Source organism: Sipha flava, unplaced genomic scaffold, assembly GCF_003268045.1.
Source record: "Sipha flava isolate LNK unplaced genomic scaffold, YSA_version1 2_pilon_pilon, whole genome shotgun sequence".
In the NCBI taxonomy this organism is placed as follows: domain Eukaryota; kingdom Metazoa; phylum Arthropoda; class Insecta; order Hemiptera; family Aphididae; genus Sipha; species Sipha flava.
Window position 1 is genome coordinate 2,103,142 of NW_020272972.1, and position 24,979 is coordinate 2,128,120.

The following is a 24,979-nucleotide window of genomic DNA, read 5'->3' on the forward strand; positions in this document are numbered from 1 at the left end:
TTTTTTTGTTTTTTTTTTTATTTTTTCTTTCTACCTAAATCAAGATTCCTTCGTGAACCAAGGAAACCATTTTCATATTTTACTCTTAATGTTTAATGGTATATATAAAATAAAAATCATAATAGTTTAACATACATAAAATATCTTTAGGCTTTTAAATAATTTGATTAAAATAAACCAATAATAATACTCTTTATAAAAATTATAAACAAATTAAATTAATTTTAAATAATTGTCCAGTCTCATTTAATTTTAAAATTTTAATTCAATTTTTCTTGTTTCTTTTTAGAACTTGGATTTTTTTTTTTTTTTATATAATAATATAATACCACAGCTACAAATAAAAGATGTTTCAGTAAGCTATAAATAATTAAAAACCATTAAAAAAAAAACTAAGAATAGGTCCAGATTAAATGATTTGATTATACTGGATTCTAAGGAAGACATTTGATAACATCGAAATGAAAAAATGATTAAAATATCATTAAATGAAAGAAGAATTTCTGTATTATATTCTTTGTAATATTTGTTTTCTTTTTGAGATGCACAATCTAATAATGATTTGTATTCAATAATTGTTTGAATTTTTAATATATCAAATTTAATACATAATAATACTTATAATACTAATTTGGTACAAAAAATAGTTATTGTTTTATGATACCAATTAATCATTTAAATCATATATCAATTAAATCAAAGTATATATAGTCAAATAGACACTAAAATCGGTTTAGAACAAATACTCATAAAAGTATAAAGGCAATTTTATTATTGGTAAATGCAGTTTTAAATATTGAAAATTTTCTCTATGATTATGTTAATTATTTATCCTATGATACAGAAACATATTATTATACTGTTATTGTTTTATATCACACTAGCTGAATTACCCGGCTTTGACTATGTGTAGTTTTTGCTTTTTCTAAATTAAATTCTTAATTCTTATAATTTACTTAATTTAATCAAGTCCTAAAGAATAGTAGTAGCTAAATTAGGAATAAAAAATAATAATAATAGTAATAATAATATTCACAAATTATTATAATGATTCTATACTACTAAATCATTTTATAAATAAGAAAATATTTTTTAATAAATAAAATAACTTTTCCAATTTTTCCATTTAAATTATAAAAATCTATACTGCCATTTTTATTTTTGATATTTCAATTGTTTACATTATTAATATTATGTTAAATTAAGTTTTAAATTAAAATTATTGCATATGTATATTTTATTTTATGTTTACAATAGTTATTTAATCATATTAAAGTATAAGCGTACTAATGAATTAAGAGGAATTGACTGTGGACATGGAGAAACGTTCAGCCACTGATGGATCACTTCGCCGAATTAATACGCCAATATTTGCTAAAGGCCATTTCATTACACTAAGCACACTCTGCAGAGGAGCATTTCTGAAAAATATTATTTTTTAATATGTTAATTAATATAAATGGTGGTAGTGGATATAAAATAATGAAATGGTATTTTTTATCTGATAGGTATAAAAAATTAATACTTTAAGTAAATAATGAATATTAGGATACACTACTTTTGAAATTATTTTTTTTTAATTCTTAACCAAAATTTGGTTCTAACTGTATGGAACAGTTGGTTGTTACAGCATTACAAAACATAATGCTTCTTTATCAATAGAAGAAATCAATATCTAATAAAATTAATTAATAATTTCAATTATAGATATATTAAATATTTATTTTCTTCAAATTTAATTTAATAAAATTTACTATTGAATTAGCAAGCTCAAAACTCTATTTTTAAAACATTAGTTCAAAGTGACTTATAATGGCATCTAATATAGAATAATATGCACGAGAACACTAATATTGTTTATTGTAATTTGTTTTATTCGTGTAAAATCCTTGGTTATAAATGTAATTTCTTTCAACGTCAATTGTAACAGGAATATGAAAACTTTTAAGTATAATAGATCCTATTAATTGCAATTACACATAACAAATTCATAATAATAATTCAATGAATATCAAGTATATTTTGTATACTTTATAAAATAATTATGTTTAGAAAATTAAAAAGCATGAATCATATTACATGTAATCATATTACATGACAATATTATATTTGATAAGTTTTTTTACAATTGTACTTCCTTTTTTTTATAATTTCTTACTCAAAATATTTATTACTTTTGAGACTTCTTCAAAAACGAACAAATATAATACATACAATATATTCTATATTTTAAAAATATTTCTCATACGTATACTCATATATTATACATAATAAATTAATATAAAATGATTTGTAATATATTATTATATTACCTATGGCTTGAGCCCTTTCTTTAGTTGTATCTTTGTTTATTTTATTTTGTAAAAAATTTATTATTAAACCAAAACTATAATATACTGCTTTACAAATTTTAAATGACAAGACCACCATGTTTCACATAATCTAAAATTGGATAATGATTTTATTTACATGGATTTTTGCAAATCTTATAATAATTTATCTTTACTATATTGTGAAAAATGTATGTAGACTACTTCTAGAGCACTAAATAAAGTATTTGATTCCTGTAAATAATTATAAAAAAGAATAATTAGTAGGTACAAATAAATTGAAACATAATGTTAATAAAAATGTATAAAATATTAAATAAGTATTTATTATTATTTGTATATGCATCTTTATGGTTCTACAAGTATTTATTACAACCAAATTCAATTTATAGGCCATACAATGAATAAAGTGCTTCATGGTAAGTCTCTTATTCTTGTTTAAGCACCAGATTTGGATCTTGACATAACATTTGTAACATTATATGTTTAAACCACAAGAGGAATATGAAAATACAGAGTTTTTTAAAACAGAAAAAATGTATTTAAGGATATTAATATGTTTGGCTCCTCTTTCATTTGATACATTATAAATTCCAATAAATTGTTTACATACACTATAGCTATTAGGAATAATGTATTTTACATGTAGGGATACATTTTCTGTTTCATAAGATCTAATGAAAAAAAAAATTATGAAAATAAAATTACATAAAAATGTATTAATATCTCATTTCCAAGTAATAGCCTAACTTTCTAACCTTCCTTGGTCACACATAATGGAGTACATTTTACAGACTTTAATTTCACTAATAATAGTATTTATTTTCATATTTGAACAAACTTCAAGTATACTATTTTGAATGATCAAACTTGTATAGTTAATTGTTCTGTTAAAAAAATCTGAAAACTATATTGTTCTTGACAAATAATAAACACTGTTCTTTAATATTTCCTGTAAACAAGTAATTTACTATTTACAAACAGTGAATGTTATTAAAATAAATCTTAATAAATTATATAATATATAATAGTATAGATACCTACATATATAGAAACTGTTGATAACATTTCATCATGACCTCTTAGAGCAAGTCCTTATTTAGCACATATTATAAATACTTTCATATTTTGTCTATTTTTAAAACTTCATGCAGTTGATAATTGAGTAACTAGTCAATTTTGAACTGTTATAGCTCTTATACTGAGTAGTTAATTTTAAATGTTGAAAAGTTTTTTATTGTTTTAACAATCTCCCATTCAACTAAAAAATTAATTAATAAATTAAAATAAGAAAATTTAACATTTATATAGATTGAGATACACAATTCTTATTAACTAACGTATTTTCTTTCTGTATAACATTTTATTGTTATGCCTAAGATTTATGAACAATAATTACTTTTAATCTATATAATTAAATACTCAAATAAAAAACATACTTTTCTCCAATTATTATATCCAGTTTTGGTTAATTTTTCAGTTTATAAATTTTTTGCAAAATAAATACAATCCAAACAAAAAACAGCATTACAAGAGACATTATTTTCTAGCCGTTCAAATTCACTGTAATATTCAGCATTTGAACATCTATTACAAATTTCAAATTTTGTTAGTGTAAATTTCTAGAAAAAAAAATTGATTTAAAATTGTCTGTGTCAAACAAAATAATGTAACGTAGTATATTAAAACATTTTAATACATTATATTATTTATCAAGAAACAAGTACTTTCTTGTTTTATTCTTATTACACTTAATTTATTATTTATGTATTTTCTATTTACTTGAAGTTTAGGTTGATTGGGATCCGAATTAATATCACTCAAATCATCAAATTATGTATTCAAATTTAAAACATATTTTTTCATCATCGTCATTATATTCATACCGTTCTTGATTACCTACATATTTTCTTTGCTTTAGATTCATCACAAAGAACAGTCTTGTCAAATTTACTTTTTCGTGTACATGTACTTTGTATTATTTCATTTCTAATGTTAAAAATTGAAGACATACCTACTTAAAATCAATCTAACTACTTGTCATTTTATTAGTCAATGTAAGTAATTTCAGAAGAACAACTTTTACTCAAAAAGGGTACTGCGTCACTACAGGTAGGTATACTGATTTACGACATACGAGTGTTGACAATACTTTACATAGGTATCTAATATGTATTCACGTTGTATAAAATATAAAATTAAAACATATGAGACAATATTAAGATGATAAGATTTATCCGTTATAATTAAAGAATGATTAATAATAATAAAATTAGTTTATTGATAAGGGATAATGTCGATATTAGAAAAACGCGCGTAATTTAAATTGGGCCAATGAAAACACGATATTAAAGTGCTGCGCTGTGGCGTCCGTATAAATACAATAATATCCACAATTCTACTACTAAGGACTCAAGTGAATTTTGATAAATTTAACTGTCAAAAAAAAAAAAAAATTATTACTTTGCAAATTTTTATACAGTAAAATTTCTATCTGCATTTTTTATCAATGTTAAATGAAAAGTCTTAAAGCTTTTCATCAAAAAATATAATTGTGGAATGAAAAGTTGCAAAGTGTGTTGATGGAACAGGCCCCTGGGTTAACTAATACGCAACAGGTTCGCGAAAATATAAAAAATAAAAGAGAACATATTAAAATAAAGACATTGACTACAAAACGCGTGACAACTGGCTTGTGTATATTTTCGTGAAGCATCAAAATTTTCAAAAACATTTAACAGAAAAATATTTTATCCATGTAACGAGTAACAAATACATCCCTACATTGATACTTCTATTCTAGCACATGCTAAATGAAAATATTTAGAAACATTGAAAAATAATTAAATAGAAATGGACATTCAAATGAGGATGAATAGAAACCATTCAATCTACAACTGACTTCAATATTTCGTTGGTTAATATTTTTTTATAATTAAAATAAGTTGTTGTATATTTTAATAATATTTATATTTAAATAATATTTGTTGGCAGCAAACCACGACGCTAAATATGTAGTATTATTATTGTATACTATAACTCTAAAACTCTAGAAGAAAATAAGAGACTCGGTCTTTCTACCATCAATAACTTCCTCATATTGTAAAAACCACCATGCCCAATTTCTCATCAATTTTCATACAAATCATTACTGTTTTTTCTCTCTTTTTTTTCTAATTTGCAAATTTAAACTTTTAACTAATAATCTTTGTTGAATCCTATAACTCAAATGAATTATAGGTGTACTTATTATTTTTCTATGTACTGTATTCTTTTTTTTTTTTTGTTATTTCAAGAATTATTCTAAAATACACAGTTAAAATTATTTATTATTTTGATGTTAAGGTGACGCAGTGTTTTATTCTAATGGCTAAATGTGACATGAATGAGTAAAAGATGAGAATCACTATTGTAGAGTGTTATCTCCTGCTGTTTTATGGCGTTGGGAAAGTGGCGTCCCCATCTCCCAATGCATTACAATAGCTCCACAAGAGTCCTAATAGTCTTTTGTGGCTGGTCCTCCAGGTTAGGGGTTGATCAGAGGACTAAGACCCACCATCGTAAAGAATTATTGATCAAGAATTCATCAATTCACCTCGGAAAGTAATAGAATGAAGACTGGAAAACTAAAAATTGGTTCTACGCTATGGAACATGGTACAACCGCACATTACATCAACCAGTGACAGCTTTAGTATTAGTTAGGCATTTTAAAGAAAAAGGTTAGAGATTTAAGCTATACCAGATATAAAGTGAAGCAGACAAGGTTCTATAGAAATAGAATCCAATGATACTTTTTTGTAAATGTGACAATTGTAGACGAGAAGGCACTGTTTGTGATACATTATGGGTTTTTTTTTGTATTTTATAGTTTAAGAAAAAATATAATAATAATAATTTCATTACGTAAAATATCTTACAAATTTAAAAAAAACATAAATATAGACAAATAATATTCTCATCAATATCTAATTAATATTTAGAAAATAAAAAAATTTTAACTTTTCATACTTTAATAACATTTTACAACATTTATATTAAGTATATTTTTTTTTTATCATAACTAACTATTGTTTTATTTACACATCAAATATAAGATTGTCCAGCTACTAATATCCCTTTAATTTTCAAGCTTAGTATTTTAACGATTAAATTATAAATATTTGTACAAAATATGATTTATCCAATATTACATATTATTTATTATTGTACACTATATTAATTTCTTTTTAAAAACGAAATAATAGTTGAGTATTTTACTATATATGTTACTATTATATAATCATTGAGAATAGGATTCAGATTAATAGGTTTTTTTTTAGTTTTCGAAGATTTTATCAATGTAGAGATTTATTGAGGTGTTCTAGAGGAGTGAAAAGGTTTTATGTTAAGTTTTGAGTACATTATGAGTAGGATTATGGTTTTTAGTTCATCAATTCCCACTATTCTTAGTATAAACATATAATATTACACATTAAACATATTTTTTTGTTTTCATCTAAATCACGTTTTCTTCTGGAGACATGGTCCCTCTTTTATTTTTTATTATTAATTATATACAAACTTAAATTATTTAAAAGTATAAAAGTCATAAAAATGTAATTTACATTGCAATATTAAATTTTTTTAGTAAAATTTTTATATTTACGTATAATATCTATCTCATTATCAATGATGTGAAATTCAGCACATACCCTAGGTACGTGAAAATGGTTTTTACATAAATGATAAAATTATAATAATATATTAGCTATAGGAATTTTTAATTTGATTAAAAGAATTATCTATCAATGCTATTTCAACCTACAATATTATCTCTTGGATATATAAAAATATATCATATTGCATTAAAGTTTTTCAGTAGGTAGGTACACTTATATGTACTTAAATTTAAGGAATTTGACTGTATAAGAATATACCAACGATAATCAAAAATTAGATAAAAAATCAGTTGTAGAATTTTTTTATTCTACAACTGATTTTTCATCAATAAATGTCATTCGAAATACAACCGATACTATTTCGTTTAGTATTATTTGCACTGAATGACATTCAAAAATATTTTATTTGTTTGAAATTACATGTGTAATGCTACACATTAAGGAGCTAAGTTCCATGTATATATATATTTTTTCAATTCTTTCCTCCTTAAATACCAACTTTTTAATTTTAATAAGTTGGTTAAACATAAGTTAAATTATAAAATATATTATTTAATTTATTGAAACTGAATTAACACAGTCTTCAAAAATATATATATATATATCATTAACTTAGTGTTAGAACCACAGTACGTCTAAGCATTCGTAATGCAGATCGCACTCGTGAATCACCGGGAAATTATACTACCTAGTATTTTTATCGCACCTTAATCATCTTCGTATTTAAACGCATAGATAATAAAAATAAATACATTTTTTTTTTTTAAATCGTAGACACTGAAATTAAATTTTTAAAACATATGTATGCGAGATCGAAAATAAAACCTTGCAAAGCAAATTTATTGGATCTACTGTTTTAGAATCGGCAGGTCACGCAAAATAACCAATATCACTTGGGGAAGCAGCTACTTTTTGCAACACTTAATTGTTTATTGATTATTGATTATTTAATAGAGTTATTTATTTAAGCTGGGTAATTAAAAATTGTGTTTGATTAAAGTAATATTTAAATTAGACAGGTTAGATTTAATTATATAAAACAAATATGGCATTGATTTAAAAGGAAGGGGACAAATACTTTTATGGACAGGTTAGGTAAAAAATGCTTTGAGAATTCATCCCTACCCCAACAAAAATTATTCAATTTCGATTCAATTAATTCCAGTATTCTAAAACACCTAGTTTAAATAATATTTATTAAAATATAATTAATAATAATAAATTAATGGTGGTCAGCTACGGTAGCATGGCCAAGATATAACATGGTAACTAAATGAAAAACACAAATTACCATTTAGATAAATTTAAAAATAAAAACGATAAAAAATTGTCAAAAGTATCATATTTCTTGATTCTAAAGTATTTTACAAGGTAAAATAATAAGAAAAGTATTTTTCTAAAAACCGATAAAATAGTTGACTATACAATAGTTCCATAGTAAATTAATAAAATAAATGTAAACTGTTCAATAAATCACTTTTAAGATACATATAAAAAGATTTTAACCTCTTTAGGTAATTCAAGTATTTTTCCATAAACAATGAAATTAATTTCTCTTCAAAATTATTTGCTTTTACACTATAATTGAATAATAATTAATAAATAAAACTATTAGTTACATAAACATATTTAACTGCACTTACCTACTTGAAATTTTGATAAATTAAGTATAATTTTTAAAACTAAATTCATTCAGTTTCACCATTAATAACTCATGTAAATCTAAATCGCTATTTGTGCCAATGGTAATCGAAATTTTAAATAAGTGAATTTTTTTTTCGACGGTAAAATGTTTAAATGTCGAACATGATTAATTTTATGGCAGCGTATATCGTATATCCTACAATTAATACCTTTAATTTATTTAAGCTTGAAATACATTTTTGGGCCACTTACAGGCTTTTATACTTTTCCAACCACAAAAAATGTTAGAACTTCAAAAAAGTATTTAAAATAAATAAATAGATGGCACATTGCATTTAACACAATAATAGCATACTTGAGTGTTTAAAGAGATAATATTTTTATGGTGCTGATAGTCGAAAAATAAATAATTTAAATATATTTCTCTTTAACATTATTTGAAACTTCAGTAAACAAAATATAATTATAAGGCTGAAAGGTGAATTCACAAAAACTAATACACAAGTATTAAACATCTTATTGAAAATAATAAATACTTATGATCAATAGGCATTATTATAATAATTGATACAATAATTTGAAATGTTTGGCTTATATTACTGATGTTCACTTTATCGTGTATACCAACTAAAAACATTTTTACTTATATTTAATATTAAAATACAGTTCTTATTTATGTATCTCGTAAAAAACACGTATAAACATAAAACAATTAACAATAAATTTACAAATTAAATACATGAGCAATAATAATTCAATATAAAATTGCATGGTAAAAAAATAAAACTTTAAACGGTTATAAATAAGAACATGGTCTATAATCTAACAATTTTCGCTCCACATGACGGCAATACCGTATAGAACTTAGGGTTTCTTTTGTACTCCGAATTAATTATAGTAACAACAGAGTTAACGGCATTCCGGTCCACCTGAAAATTACAAAATAATCATAATAATAATAACAATGATAATTATATACAGTATGTACACGTAATTTTACGCAATAAAAAAAATATATAATTGTCCTAACCAATGTCACTGTGCATCCGCCGAAACCTCCTCCAGTCATACGAGACCCAAGGACACCTGGCACTTTTCTGGCCAACTCTACTAACTGATCCAATTCTTGGCAAGACACTTCAAAATCATCTCTGTAAGTTAGTTTTTAATTTTATGATTAAACAAGTTATTTATTTTGTTTTAAATGATTTGCAGTAAATAATGTGCTGCTTAATAAATATAAAACATTAATACAGTAACGTATATAAATTTTCATTTTGGAGGGCGCCGATCACGTGTTTGATTTTTGAGGGAATGGAATGAGGAAGCATACTATTACGACAAAAATTACTTGAACACAATAAAACTTCTCGACTGTCTTTACACTATCAGAGAAATAAGAAACTCAATTTTTTTAATGATTTATAATTTTAAAAAGAAATATAAAAACTACATTTTAATAAACAATTTTTTTTTATTAGAGTCACCCAAAATTCACCATTACCTTTACATTCACCATATTTTTTTTATAAAAATAAACATATTTTATAAATATCAAATTTTTCGCATTATAAATTATCGCATAAGCAACATTCTCAGTGTCGTGACCAATTTTCGGAATAACCCTCAGCCTAAAGACATATTCATGTCAACAGGACCGGATTAAGCACGAAGCTTAGGAGCCCGGGCTCCAGGCCCTAAAATATTTAAGGCCCCAAAGGGGCCTTTTATCATAAACCCAGTTCAAAATCTTTTAAGTTTAAATTTTATTTTGGTTATACATTTTTTTAATTTTCGTACTTGTATTATTTGTATTTGTAATTGAGATCTCTAATAAAATAAATAAATACAGATGAAATTATTGTGGAGTTCCAAAAAGAGAAGAGAAAATAAGAGAATAAAGTTAATTTTAAAATATTATAATTATATTTTTACATTTAAAGAATAATATTGTATATTTGCATATAACGAAAATTGATAAATATTAAAAATTGTTAAAGATATTTCTGTATAATCAATTACTTTGTATCATTTTTTTTAAGAAATAAAATTTTGTTATCGGTAATAAATATTATAAGGATTAAGAGCCCTTTGACTTCTAGACTCCAGGCCCGATAAACTGTTAATCCGGTCCTGCATGTCAAAAATAACAATTTTTTAACAATGGTGTTTTTCATTTTGAGGAGGGGCTCCCCCAATAAATATGCCCCTGCATTAATACAAGTATAGTCTGATGACAGTGTTTCTTTCAGAAAATTATCTCCGGGAGAAGCATTAGAAAAAAATCGGGGTTCACTTTTTTTTTTTATATATATATTTTTAAATAAGATGTTCCTAGCCTTGGCTATCTACATCTATTGATGATTACAATAGGGGTTCACTTATATTACATCAAGAAAAAATGTATTTTTTGATAGTACTCGAATTACTTTTGTCTGATAATTATAATTACGAAAAATATAATTAAATACACACATTTTAATAAGCTTAATACACACATATATTATTATTATATATCAACATTATTTTTTAAATACATTGTGTATTAAGTTAAAAATACAAACAACAAAAATATTCAAAAACAAAATCTTTTAATCTTACTTTTATTTTTTACATTTTTAAAGGAACTGAATTTGGTGATTTTTTTAAGCTGCGTATAAATCTACCATTTAGTTTATTGTCTAACAATATAATCTATGCGATGACCAATTACTGATTTCCACCGGGAAAAATAACTGAAAAAATAATAAAGTATGGTATTGACTTATATCTAATGACTGTAGGTCATTCACCGTGGTATTATATTTTTCTAATATTTTATATATCTTTACTATTTTCCAAATTTTTCCCGGGCGGGTTTTGAAGATTTTTCAATGGACTCAACTCCCTTCCCATAGAAATTCCTGAAAGAAACACTGTCTGATAGTCATAGACACGATTAATAAAATCATAAGAGTATAAATGTTAATCCATTTCGTAAATTTAATTAAATATTTAACAGCCAACCAATCATGTGAACCAATAAGGTTATATTGCAATGTTCTTTGTCACGCATTTCTCAGTAATGCATACAATTCAATTTTGTTAATACCTTATATTATTAACTATAAGCTGTTGTCATTGTAAAGGTAATTTCTTATTAATTTTAAATTTTATTTATTATTCCTAATTTCAATGTTTACTGAAACTCATGTTTCCATTATAAAAATTGAACATTACAATGTTTAATAACACTTAAAAATGAGTAATTAATTAACAATAAGAGATAATGTTTTTGAGTGTTACAAATTGATTCATAGAGTTCGATAAGAAATAATATGATTTCGTTTGTAATAACTAAATTGTTGTTATTCAATAAAATATTGTTATGCATCTGTAAATTAAAAGTATTTATCGAACGATTTGACTATGCGAGGATGGATTCGATGAGGATAGAATTGCTCGTTGGGTATTTATTCAGTTAACGAATGCACTTTACTCTGAAAAATCTTAATTCAATCAATAAACATAGCAACAAAATCTGGGATCATCTAAATGTATTTGAAAATATAGTTTATTTTTAAAAAAAACCCGAAATTGCAAGAATATTATCCATTTCACAAATAAAAATATTAATTATATGATCAATAATTGTCGATACTTAATTAAAATTATTTTTAATGGCATGTAAAAAATTTTATTTTGAACGATTTCTAAACTAGAAATGGAATTAACTTAACTCTAATTATCTCTTGCCTAATCACTGAAATTTACAATTACAACTATACATAATCGTTAAATTAAAAACAAAAAATTTGACCATTTCAACAATACGAATTATAAATAAAATAAAAAGTGAATAAGTGTATGAGATATAATAAAATCCATGATTTTTTTATTTATATATAAATAAATAAACAAATAATTTATATATAAAAATAAATAAATAAATAATTAAATAAATGCTTATGCTGTAGTGTTATTATATTTATAAAGTACGACCGATTTATAATTAAAAATTCATCACCAAGTACATACAAATACAATAAAATCTCGACCTCATGCTAAGAAATTGTTTAATTATTTATATATTTATCTATGTATAAATTATTTATTTATTTATTTACATATTAATTTACGAGTATTAACCATTTACTCATTTTAAATTTTATTTATTTTTTTATAATTTTTTATTAGTTATAAAATAATTTATTAATTTATAAAAAAATATATATAAAAAAATATAATAAAAAAATAATTATAATAATATTATAATTATAATATTACTTTAATTTTATAAATAGAAGTATTCGGAACGAATTTTTTTCGCGTGTTTACTTTTACTTTTCCATCAGCTAACTTTTTTAACTAATTCTAGCATTCATTCTCAATGAATTGAGCAAAAAAATAATGATTATAATATTATAACTGAAAAAGTATCATTTGATTGAAGCTAATAATTTTTCACGTAAACCATGGTTAAAAAAAACTATTTAAAAATTTAACTCAGGATTCTGTAAAATAATGTTAGTTTATTTTATACGAAATAAAACCGTTTTATAAACAGGTGTTGTATACAAATACATTTTAATCATTAGATAAAAAATTGTATATTATAGTTCTAACAATACAATATAAACTAGGTCAAAACAAATGTGGTTTTTACAAAAACTCGTTTGTACTTAAGTATGAGTGAGAAAGTTTACACACACCAATAGCACCTCCTGATATTATTATGCACAGCTTTAAAACTATCAATCAATAGAAAATCTATTAACAATACACGCAAAAAATCTGACGTTTAATAGGTAAAACTATATAGGCTTAAAAACTATTATAATCACGATCGTACAGAATAAAAAGAAAATATTGTAATATTTTACATAGGGAATATAACGATCTTGTTTTTATAGATATAAAATAAAATAAACCTAATATTAATTATTTTATTTCAATAAAATAAAATATAAAATGTAATCGATAATTTGCAAAATAGTTTGCTCTAATTTCAGAGTATAAAAGCATTTAAAAAACTGTAACATTGAGGTAAAATTATTTTTAATAAATTATAATATGTGCGCTAGTGTCATTGTCTTTTTTTTAACGAATGACCTTGTATTGCCTGCCGATATTTAACGAACAATAAAAACCGTTACAATGAAAAAAAAATCTGTACATTTAGGTTGATATTGTTAACAAAATACACAGTATAAGCAACATTCCAATAGAGTAAAAAAATTATAATAACGATACATTTAATTATTCATTAAGTATGAACTTTATAAGTTTATATAAATAAGAATAAAAAGCGTATAGGTATTAATGCGAAAAAAATTCAAAATATACCATAGACAACAGTGATGCATACGACTAAACCATTTTTCTTTGGAAATTACCGTAGAATAAACAACTACCAACATTTATCTCCCATTTATTAATCTCTTAAGACCAACCACCCGCTTTAAATGATATAATTTCATAGATAATATTCGAAGTACGTTGTATACATTTTTTTTCTTGTAATTACCTACTTACACATGTATACTTGAATATTGTCATAATGCGAAATAATTAAATAAATATTTCTAACTATAATAGAAGCACATTGTTTACACTTGAACAATATAAAATCGTCAATTAAAACAATTAAAGAATAAAAATCGACACGGCGTCGCGATAACATATACGAAAATGAATAAATTACCTCAGAGAATTATGGCTAGCGTTCATAAGTTCGCCAAACGTTTTATAATCTCCACGTTTTAGTACCTCAGCAGCAGTTATGGTTCGCTCGATTTCTGTTATAACATGCCTGGCCCGTTTGTAGATTATTTCATTCATTTTCCCGTTGGAATGCGCTTCTATTTCAAAAACAATCAACATCAATAATTACTAGTATTCTAAGAATATGCATTTTATCATAACATTAGTTCTACATTACTGTTCAAGGTTTCCATCGTGGCTGATCTGAGACTTTCAACGTTTATCAAGTCACTGGCTTCTTCGCACTGGTATCGTCTCAACTGGTATTGGCTATTACTAAGCTCGTGATGAACATTCGAATTTGTTATCAAAAAAATGTAATTGGATTCAGTCAATGGAACGGGATCATATTCTAATGATCTGTAAAAAACAGTTACATAAACTAAATTAAAATTGGTAAAATAAAAATCAATTAACAAAACATTAACCAAGCAACAACATATTAAAATATAATATGCTGTAAAAAAAAACTATCAGCTTAATTGTACACCATTACACGTAAATATCAGAAAACAGAAAAAATCCTTTCGGATCAGTATTATATCAAAATGGTCTTTTTTCATATTGAGAGTGGGGGAAGGAATAAAATTGGATAAACTAATTATCTTACATAATAAATTGGCTGCGGTTAAAACTGTATAAAATATAGTACGTTAAGAAATACATAATATGCACTGACTTGCAGTCTATGAGTAAAGCATGACCTTCTATTCCCATGACAGAAATAAATTGATCCATTATACCACAAGGGACTCCGGCGAACATGTGTTCTGCTTTTTGACATACCATAGCTTTATGCACCAATCTGAAACATATGAGCGCACATTATTGTAATTTATGTTGGTAACCACCGCACGTCGATATCATATGCGATCAAAAAGTTTTCATTACTGATTTGTTTTATTTCCGGTAATAGCTTCGATGAACGAATAGGTGGCTACTTCTAGGGAAGCACTGCTGGACAGCCCACCACCCAATGGTACACTGGACAAAATTACGGCATCGAAACCTACCACTATACCTAAAATACACAAGCGGAAAATGTTCATAATAACAATACGTATACATTTTATTGTACACAAAATTATTTTACACGTAATAGTAAATATAATCCAACGTGCATATATTGTCATTATTAGGGTTCGGGACTTGTTGCATTTGTATATTGTTTGATAACAATTGCAGAATAGTCTGAATAATATATACATTTGTTTTAAATCATAACGGATCGAAATACAAAAATTTTAATTGCATGTTTTCGCATATTTCGCCGTTTTCTGAACGAAACGCATATTTTTTGACCAATGTTGGCAATTTAATTGTTCTTCATAGCATATTTACGCAGTTTTCGTTCGATGTTAAGCAGATATATTTTAAAGGTTAACATTATTATTTTTTTTTTTTTTACTTTCATGCATTGGTCAATAGAATGAGTCAGGATAGGGCAACAAGTAAAATACCTAATTGTTCCTGCGTGTTCTATCAGTTACCGTATATCATTTAGAGAATTTTAAAGGAAAATAAGGGTACTTTCCTGTTATACGAGACTACCCTGTTTTTCGATCACATCACAATCCTGTTATCTAAGACTACAAAAATGATACTTTCCTGTTATACGAGACTACGGCTATTATCGCGACTACCACCCAAGACTACCTCCGTTATCGCGACCGGGATAATGTGGCATAATTTTAAACCGGTTTATTTTAGCAAATTTTAGGGAATTTTAGGCCTATCTCAATTCTCAAATGATATAAACGATATTCATAAACTACAATTATATTTATTATATTATATATATATCATTACGTATATTATCACCTTTTTATAAAAGTAGACTGTTCTGCAGTCATTTCGCTGTAGTCGTCTCGTCTGTCTCGTATTCTCGTTAGTTACGTTTGTTGTATTTTTCTAATTTTTTTATTAATTAATTAATTAATACGATATGGACATGTGGTCTCTACCTCAAAGTGAAGAGGATACAGTAAAGCTGCTTCAGGAACACGGTATTTTACTTACGCAAAGACAATGCAAGAATGGTCATGACGCTAAATTATACTTCGGAAAATTGATATTTTGGAAGTGTAATATTAAAAATTGTCAAAAAAAAGTAAGTGTCCCAAATAACACTTGGTTTGAGCACAGTCGTCTTCCATTTGTTACTGTTTTGCGGTTTATTTTTGCTTAGAGTCAAGAGTTAACTTCAATAAAATGGTATGAACAACATTTGAAAATAAATAATAATACAGTAATAGATTGGAATAACTATTTGAGGGAAGTTTGTGTTCTAAATATTGAGGCAAGGAACCAAGGAAAAATTGGAGGACGCGGAAAAATTGTCGAAATAGACGAAAGCTTATTTTCCAAGCGCAAAAATAATACAGGCAGAATTCTTCCACAACAGTGGATTTTTGGAGGTCTATGTTGTGAAACTAAGGAATGTTTTTTGATCCAGGTTCCTGATCGGACCATGTCTACTCTCCTAAATGAAATATTATTAAATATAAAAAAGGGAACAAAAATGTATTCTGATTGTTGGCGGGCATACAACTCTAGTGAACTTGAAACAGCGTGTTTTAAACATTTTACAGTAAACCACAGCAAAAACTTTGTAGATCCCCAAAGTGGAGCACATACTCAAAATGTAGAACGTCTATGGGGATCAGCAAAATGGGGGAATAAAAAACATCGTGGAACTGCGCGTCATCATCTAAAATCATATTTAGCTGAATTCATGTGAAGACAAAATGCAAAAGAATTTAAATTCATCGAAATTTTAAAAACAATAAAAATTCATTTTTTTAATTGTATTTTGTATTTAAATTTTTTCTTTATTTAATTTTTTAAAATTTGGCACTTTGTAAAATTTAAGTAAAATACATTATGAATAACTACTATGTATTTAAATTTTTTCTTTATTTCATTTTTTTTCCCCACAATACATATTATTAAAAAATAATTCAGGAAAGTACCATTTTAAGTAGTTTATGATAACAGGATTGTGATGTGTGACGAATATTTAAAGGTAGTCGCCATAACGGAGGTAGTCTTGGGTGGTAGTCGTGATAACAGCCGTAGTCTCGTATAACAGAAAAGTACCAAAATAAATATTCAGTTTGTATTTTTCATTGTAGGAGAAGATGAAGAAAATGAAATTGAACATACAAATAATATAATGTTTTAAGTGTTATCGTTGTATAAAAAATGCTGATTAAAAAAATGGTCTAAATTTAAACGAATAAATCAAATTTTTTAATTGTCATTAAAAAAATATTCAGTTGCATGTTTTTGCGCATATTTCGGTTATTTTAAGTGCATATTTCCTAAAATGTATGTGCAATAAGTCCCGAACCCTAGTCATTATTAATATACATAACGGTGTAATCAATGACTAAATATGGATGTACCGAAAGCATCAAACATTATAATATTGTCTATCAATTTTTCGAGGGAAAATAAAAAAAACTCGCACGAATGAATAATTCGTAATGGTCACTAATTTATCTACTATCGACTCATTGTTCGCTAACGACCAAACTAATTAAACAATGTATTATACTTATTCAAATAAATAGTACGTGCCTATGGGTACGCACTTTGGAAGCATGCGATCACTCCTTTGACGTAGTTGGCCCATTTAGGTGTGCCCACGTACAGTGGTTTGACGGTAGGAATTTTGAATTCGGTTTTGTTTGAATCCTTGATTTCCTCGAGACTGCTACATTCAGTAACCACACGACAAATGTCGGTGTTGTTGGCTCGGCCTAACACAATCGTCACCATCGGCAATGCCTACACATAAATACAGTATCACTTGTATGAATTATGACCGTCATAAACAAACATCCTAAGAAATATAGAAAAACTCTGCGTACTATAGGTATAATTTAATGAAAAACAGTCTGAAATGCATTGAGCAAAAAAAGAGTATTATCATTAGAAAAATTATATATGAAAACCGAATATCATAAAATTTAAGATTAAGATGGTTTATATAAGATGTTAGAGATTCACACTAAACATCAATTTATTATATTTTAGTTCAGAGGTCTCCGAACTACGGTCGCCAACCAATTTCAACCGGTACTCCAAAGAACGACAAATAATTTAAAAATATGTGTCATATCCAAAATCATTGTCATGTGTAAACTATCACCTGTATCATAATTAACGAGTTAAACGATTACATTTTAAAGAAACATTGAGAGAAGTTAGTCATATTGACAACATTTTTTTAGCCCGGATTCGCCTAAAATATAATTTCTCAACTTAAATCCAATGCCAACAACGATTTCCTGACCTTGATGCAAAATCTAAATAAATATTTTTTAAAATCCATTTAGTAGTGATATAAAATAATTGTCTCCTACTCTCTCCTACTTGCCTTCTTGCTTGCCTCCAAATGGAAACTATTGATTTGCAATTTAATGACGGGATGTACATCACGAAGAAACTTTTTGATTTTTATAAACAATTATTCTAGAAATACCAATATTCAAATTAAAAAAAATTGCAATCGAATATCTATAAAAAGCTATGGAGAAAAACGATGATAATCAATATTCCTAAACTTTTTAATAGTTAATAGTAGTTTAGTAGGTAGTAACTGTTTAATAGTTTTATAGTTTCAAAACTCAAAAAACTAAAAAATAAAGTATGAAATAGTTCAAAAAATAATAGGTGGTAATACAGCTAATTTTTGATAAAATAAAAAAACAAATTAAATTTACTTTTCAAAAAAAATGGCAAGATGATATGATTACAAGATTTTTTGATTTTTTGACTTTTATTGTTTTTTCCCCATATATACTCATATATGTATATCTAAATATTTATTTGAGTAAACAAACATTTTTTTTTAATGAAATTTAACAAATCAAAATATAGATCAGCCATGTCTGACAAACATTTTGAATCAGTTTAGAAAATTGAAACCAGTAACATATAACTTATAATATATTTATAAGTGTATATACTTAAAATTAAAAATTATATTTATTCATACATTTTTGACTCACTAAGAGCTTTTGATATTTTATGTGGCTCTCAAATAAGAAACTATTTTTTTTATTTTTAATTAAAATATATTTAAGAATTACATTTTAAGTCACTAAAAATAACTAATTATTTTTAAAGTATATATATTTAATTTTTTTTTACTAATTAGTTTACAATGTTTTACACTCTTGACATAATTGTTACAATGTATTTGGTTGGAAACAATCAAAGAAATAACAAACCAACAACGATATCAACACATAGTGAAACCAGTGACGCAAAACGAAGCTGCAGTCACCAACTCAAAATAAATTCACAACACATCGTGTATAGTAATCCAATATTCAGTTAATAGTATTAATGCTTCGAACCTGTAAATATATATACTTATAATCAGAATTAAAACTGATTTCTAAAGTTAAAAGAATATAGAACAAAAAACCAAAACTAAGCAAAAACTTTACTCGCGGTTACATTAAATTACTTGGTTAGTTCAATTTAACTTTTTCTGAGTTATTTATACTATTCACCATTGTAGTAATTATAACACTATAGAAAAAAAAAAGTCGAAAGTACATTTAACAATTTCCATTAAATTAAAACTTACTCGTGGAATAGTAGGGTCGACAAAATACCAACAGAATTGTGGTTCCTTCAATAGAAATATCAAGTTTCAAAAAAATCTCAAAGTAGGAGTATCATTCAAAAGAGATGAAAAATTAACAAGTTTTCCGACGTTACAGAAAAATTTAAATCTGTATTCTGTGTTTTGTTTGTAAACTTTGGAATTTAAAAAGTTTTATCTTCGCAATAGATAAAATAAATCTACTATAATATTTAACCTAATTACTATTATAATCTACTAATTAATGTATTGGTTTGTTTTCTTTGACTTCTAACTAAAATTATAAATATTGAAATATTTGTTAGTTTTCGTTCAAAAATTAGCTGAACATTCAAAATCATATTTAAAAACAAATTATCATACATAATATAAAAATAAAAACAATAATTCTCTTTTTTTTATATTATATAAATTATTACATCTAAATTTAATATTAAATAAAATGTTAATTTTTACTGAAATATTTTAAAGTCAATTTTTGAATGCATTTTGACTTGAACCTAATGTTTTAGATATTGAACGAAAAGAAGAATAAACCTTAATTTAATAGAAAACTATAAAAGATTTTTCAAACTTTAAAATTATCTGTTTAACTGATTTTTTTAGTATTTTAATTAGTAATTACTTTACCAAACATACTATTTGAGCATTTTTGATGTTTATTTAATATTTACATTTTGTTATAAAGTTATGTTTAGTTTCTAAGCATAAAAGTATATTACAAGATATACTATTCTTGTTATTGTAATAATGATATAAAATTAATTATAAGACACTACAACACACTATTGTTATCATTGTTTTATTTATTTTTTTGATATGTATATATTTATACACAAATAAACAAATGTAACTCATATAAACTCGTCGACAAGGATTTTGTTTATAAGAGTCGTTTGAAAATTACAGACTAGTACGACTGCACAAGTTAAGTAAACATTTTAGTTAGGTGATAAACGGTCTACACACGTTTAATCTTCAGTTCAAATTTAACTGAAAGTGTATGTATTTAGGCAAGTTGAAACGAAACATGAGACTGACTACACACTACTAATATTGTCCATACTATTATAAAACTAAAATCTAAAAAAAATAATATAAAAACGAATCAAAATGGATCAAAAATTGATTCGAAAAACAAAGTACTTTCTCGCACGTATATTCCATACAAGAGTTACGTTTAGAACTAGACATAGATACAATATTTAATGCATTCAATATTTTAATATAAATTAATTAAATAGTATTTTATCCAAAATGCTTAACTCTGTGTAATATTAATAAATAAGGATATACAGAACGTGATCATGGTCGTTCGCGCCAATTCGAAAAATCAAGCGTGACCATTTTCGTTCATGTCGTGCTTAAGATTAAACGAGCCTTCAGTTTTCGCATACACACGTTAAAACTTGCTAAAACGTACAAGCTACCTTTTTCTGTCAAATTTGAATGTAAAGTTTATACATAATATAATAGGTTATACATAGGTAATATAATATAATGGTTTATAACCTTAATCCAATTATCAATTTATAATAATTTAAAATACTTCGATGAGGTAAAAGAAATTAATAATCATATCTATATCACAAATCATTACATCAAAATTATTTGTATTAACTCTCCTATTGTTAAGAAACTATAATAAAATACTATATTCTATGGATGACATAAATGCAAATTAGACATTTTGAAAATAATCAATAATAATTATTATTATAATATATGATAATGTATAAATTTAATATAATTACAATTAAATTATAAAAACTTTATCTGTCGTATAGTTTACTACTGACATTTTTCGATATATATATATATCAATTAATATATATCAATTAAAACTTGTAGATAACTTTTTTAATATTAAAAACAACAAGTTATAAAAAAACCGATTACTGTACAATAACAAAACAAAACAATTTATAAATTTGTGTTTTATTGGTATTAACAGTAAGTGTTAACAAGTTTGTTTGGTTTGTTTGAAAAACATTAATTTATTTTTTATAGAATTGTAATATATTTTCCTAAAAATCTAAAATGCCTTTTAATATATATTTATTTTAAAAATTCAAACATTTTTTAAAAATTATATAGGTAAGCCAAACTGCTGTTATACACTAACGTGTTTAAATGTAATATAGTTGAAATTTATAAAAAATTTTAATATAAACAGATTCGAAAAAATATGGAATAAAAAAAAATATTTTGTAAGTACGTATTATCTACGCGACTATACAGGATGTAACATTCATACGATAAGGTATTTAACTTACTTATTTACCTACATTTATCAGGTTTTTATACATACTTTCAAGTATATTTAAGTCATAAACAGCTCTCGGTGTTAGAAAAAAGGAAAGGTGGCAATGATAAAATATAATAAAAAACTGTAATAAACTATAAACAGTTATTCGAAGATACACACACAAAATACAATAAATACCGATAAACCAACTATTCATGTTTTTGAACGATAAAATAATTATGTGCCGAAGACTTGTACCCCGTGAAACTTTCTACTAATCTTAAACATTATAAACCAAATACTCAATACCTACAAATATGTTTCTGATAAACATTAAACGAACACTTTTTTTTTTTTAAATAAATTAGCTGACTTTGTAGATTACTTTGATAAATATTTAATTGATGCTATTTAATGAGTTCGTTTCTCATTATAAATACAAAGTAAAGCAAGAAAATACTTTGAAGTTTGAATCTGCATTGAAGTATATATAGTATATATATATATATATATATATGTGTGTATTAGATTAAGCATTACGTGAAAATTAATTAATATAGTTTATGATTTGAATAAAGGAAAATAATATTTGATTTGTAATACCTATCTAACCCAAACCTATATGTTCATTTATAAAACTGTATTGTTGTATTTATTTACTATAATATAAATAATATCAGAAATATAAAAAAATAATTGCTATATTATTTTTCACTTATTATTAATATTACATTTATATTATGTTATGGGTAACTTTTATTATAACAATAAATTTACTATTAACTACACAACACTTGAATTTCTAATAACATATTTAATATATAAAAAACACAATTTTTATAAAGTATTTGTTTTTGTTATTATTATTATCGTTATTATAAAAAGGAAACGTATACAATCTGTGTACACAATTTTATGCAGGTAAAATACCTAAAACTTAAAAGTCAATAAGTTTTAATTTAAACCATATCCTATAAAATACACTTCCAATTGCACAACAGTATTATCCAAGTTTATACTAGGTCATACGTTTTATTTATTCATAACGAATACAGTCAAAAGTTAAAAAAAAAACTAAGTATTAATAATGAACGATTGGGCATAACATTACAATCTATTCTATTTCTGAAGTATACTGACAGTGTAATAAAATTTAAGCATTTTTAAAAAGTTGTATATGATACATATATATATATATATAATTATATACTATAAAATCGTAAGTCTCCGTATAATCAATTAAACTTTAAGTGAGTAAAAAATAAATGGTTGAACAGTTCCAAATTTAATATTTTGTGTTATGGTTATATCACAACATATATTATATAAAATCTAAAAATAATTGTCCAAGAGAAGTTCTTAAAAAGAACAATATCACATAACACTTCTTTAGATATATATAAAAGGTAAAAGGTATAATTTATTATATAGGTAATAAGCAGGGCTCGGGAGTTAAAGCATTTGCTTATTTTTATGAATTGACTTAAAATGTAGCAGAGTGCTATAAAAGTGTATGTCAAGTTATTGACACGTACAATTATGAAATTTGAAAGTGCTTTTTTTTGTTTTTTTTTCAGCAATTTTTAAAAAAAATGCTTATTTCCAGTTTTTCTGATTATTTTTGTTTATTTGATCAGTTTTTTTACGTTTTTATAGTTTTCAGTTACAAAGTTGTTTTTGATAGAATTAAAATTAAAATTAATTCTAATCTACGTTATCACGTAGTTCGTCGTCATCTAAGGCATCGATGTAGGGTCAACATAGATATTCCAACGCTGAAAATAGAACTGAGTGTCAAACGTCAGAATGATCAAGAACAGAGAAAACAGTTTACATTTTATTTTTCAGAAAAATCCCTTAGAAAATCTATAAAATCCTTTGTCTTGAAAATGAAGATTTATTTTTATTTTGTTTAATTTTTTTAATTAGAATTTTATAGTTTTTTTTTTAAATAAATATTTTTGCTTAATTTATAATTTTTTAAATACTTATTTTAGTGCTTATAATTTTTAAGGGCTTATTTTAATAATTGTACGTGCTATAAGTCCCGAGCCCTGATAATAATTAATAAAAAATATATATAACACAAATGTCTAAAAATCACCTTTTTTTTTTTTTTTTTGTAAAATCGTTTAAAATAAATTATAATTTATATGGATAGATTAACAAAAATACAACTAAACAACTAAAAATCACCTTCTTAACCATAACTATGTTTATTATGATGGTATTTATTTATTTTTTAAAATTATAAAAATTAATATTTCAATGAAATATAATGTATACTAAACTGAACAATATCAATACTCAAACTTCAATAATTAAAACAAATATCTCATATAATTTTATATTTAAACCTAAAATATGACGAATTAAAAATGTATACGAATACATCCAAAAAAAATTAGTATCGAAGTAAAATCAAAAAAACGTGAAATTTTCAAAATTCTCTATAAGTTACAATGATTACTAAAAAATTATAAAAATTAATTGTTTGCGATAAAATGAAGAAAATAAAAAAATTAGTCGATATTTCAAATTTATCGAATTCATATTTTCAGATTTAAAATAGAATATATCAAAGTGAGTTATTTTGCCGTAAATAATAAAATAAAATTATTTTGGTTAATTTGCATTCGTTATTCGAAAACTACCTAGAAATTCTAAGTATTAAGAGCATGAAAATAGATTTTATACAATAACCATAGCCAGGATTTTTATATGGGAGGGAC

At 24.6% G+C, this 24,979-nt stretch overlaps 2 protein-coding genes and 1 long non-coding RNA gene across 12 annotated transcripts in view; 1 reads left to right on the forward strand and 2 right to left on the reverse strand.

The window, feature by feature from the left end:
• Nucleotides 1-1,224: 1,224 nt before the first annotated feature.
• LOC112686066 lies at nt 1,225-4,569 on the reverse strand. Of its 7 annotated transcripts, XR_003148858.1 has the most exons (7): nt 4,113-4,569; nt 3,770-3,952; nt 3,375-3,591; nt 3,089-3,282; nt 2,507-2,564; nt 2,313-2,442; nt 1,225-1,421 (listed from the first exon to the last, which is right to left on the reverse strand). It is a non-coding gene; the product is annotated as an uncharacterized LOC112686066 (long non-coding RNA). The 7 variants fall into 7 exon arrangements; XR_003148856.1 differs by having other exon boundaries at nt 2,313-2,564; XR_003148860.1 differs by lacking the exons at nt 1,225-1,421; nt 2,313-2,442; nt 2,507-2,564 and adding an exon at nt 2,636-3,004.
• Nucleotides 4,570-9,209: 4,640 nt separating this feature from the next.
• The window catches only part of LOC112686116 (galactokinase-like), a 32,793-nt gene continuing 17,023 nt past the window's right edge, over nt 9,210-24,979 (reverse strand). For 2 of the 4 annotated variants that reach the window (XM_025558255.1, XM_025558256.1), the window contains exons 3-9: nt 17,973-18,168; nt 15,268-15,397; nt 15,056-15,181; nt 14,555-14,736; nt 14,318-14,474; nt 9,665-9,785; nt 9,210-9,563 (exon numbers count right to left, since the gene is read on the reverse strand). In XM_025558255.1, the coding sequence (XP_025414040.1) occupies nt 9,450-9,563; nt 9,665-9,785; nt 14,318-14,474; nt 14,555-14,736; nt 15,056-15,181; nt 15,268-15,397; nt 17,973-18,168 (1,026 nt within the window). In that variant the 3' untranslated portion in view covers nt 9,210-9,449. Of the gene's footprint in view, nt 9,564-9,664; nt 9,786-14,317; nt 14,475-14,554; nt 14,737-15,055; nt 15,182-15,267; nt 15,398-17,972; nt 18,169-22,310; nt 22,412-24,979 lie in introns of those variants that run through there. The other 2 variants (XM_025558257.1, XM_025558254.1) reach the window with 2 other exon arrangements.
• On the forward strand, nt 15,420-17,173 carry LOC112686118. Its single transcript, XM_025558258.1, has 2 exons — nt 15,420-16,486; nt 16,565-17,173. The coding sequence occupies exons 1-2, from the start codon at nt 16,322-16,324 to the stop codon at nt 17,114-17,116; spliced, it is 717 nt and encodes a 238-aa protein (XP_025414043.1). The 5' UTR covers nt 15,420-16,321; the 3' UTR covers nt 17,117-17,173.

Excerpts from the sequence above, each read along its gene's own strand:
- LOC112686118 (XM_025558258.1), top strand. The coding sequence starts at position 16,322 with ATGGACATGTGGTCTCTACCTCAAAGTGAAGAGGATACAGTAAAGCTG. Across the intron at positions 16,487-16,564 it reads TTAAAAATTGTCAAAAAAAA|AGTCAAGAGTTAACTTCAAT; the intron begins GTAAGTGTCCCA and ends ATTTTTGCTTAG.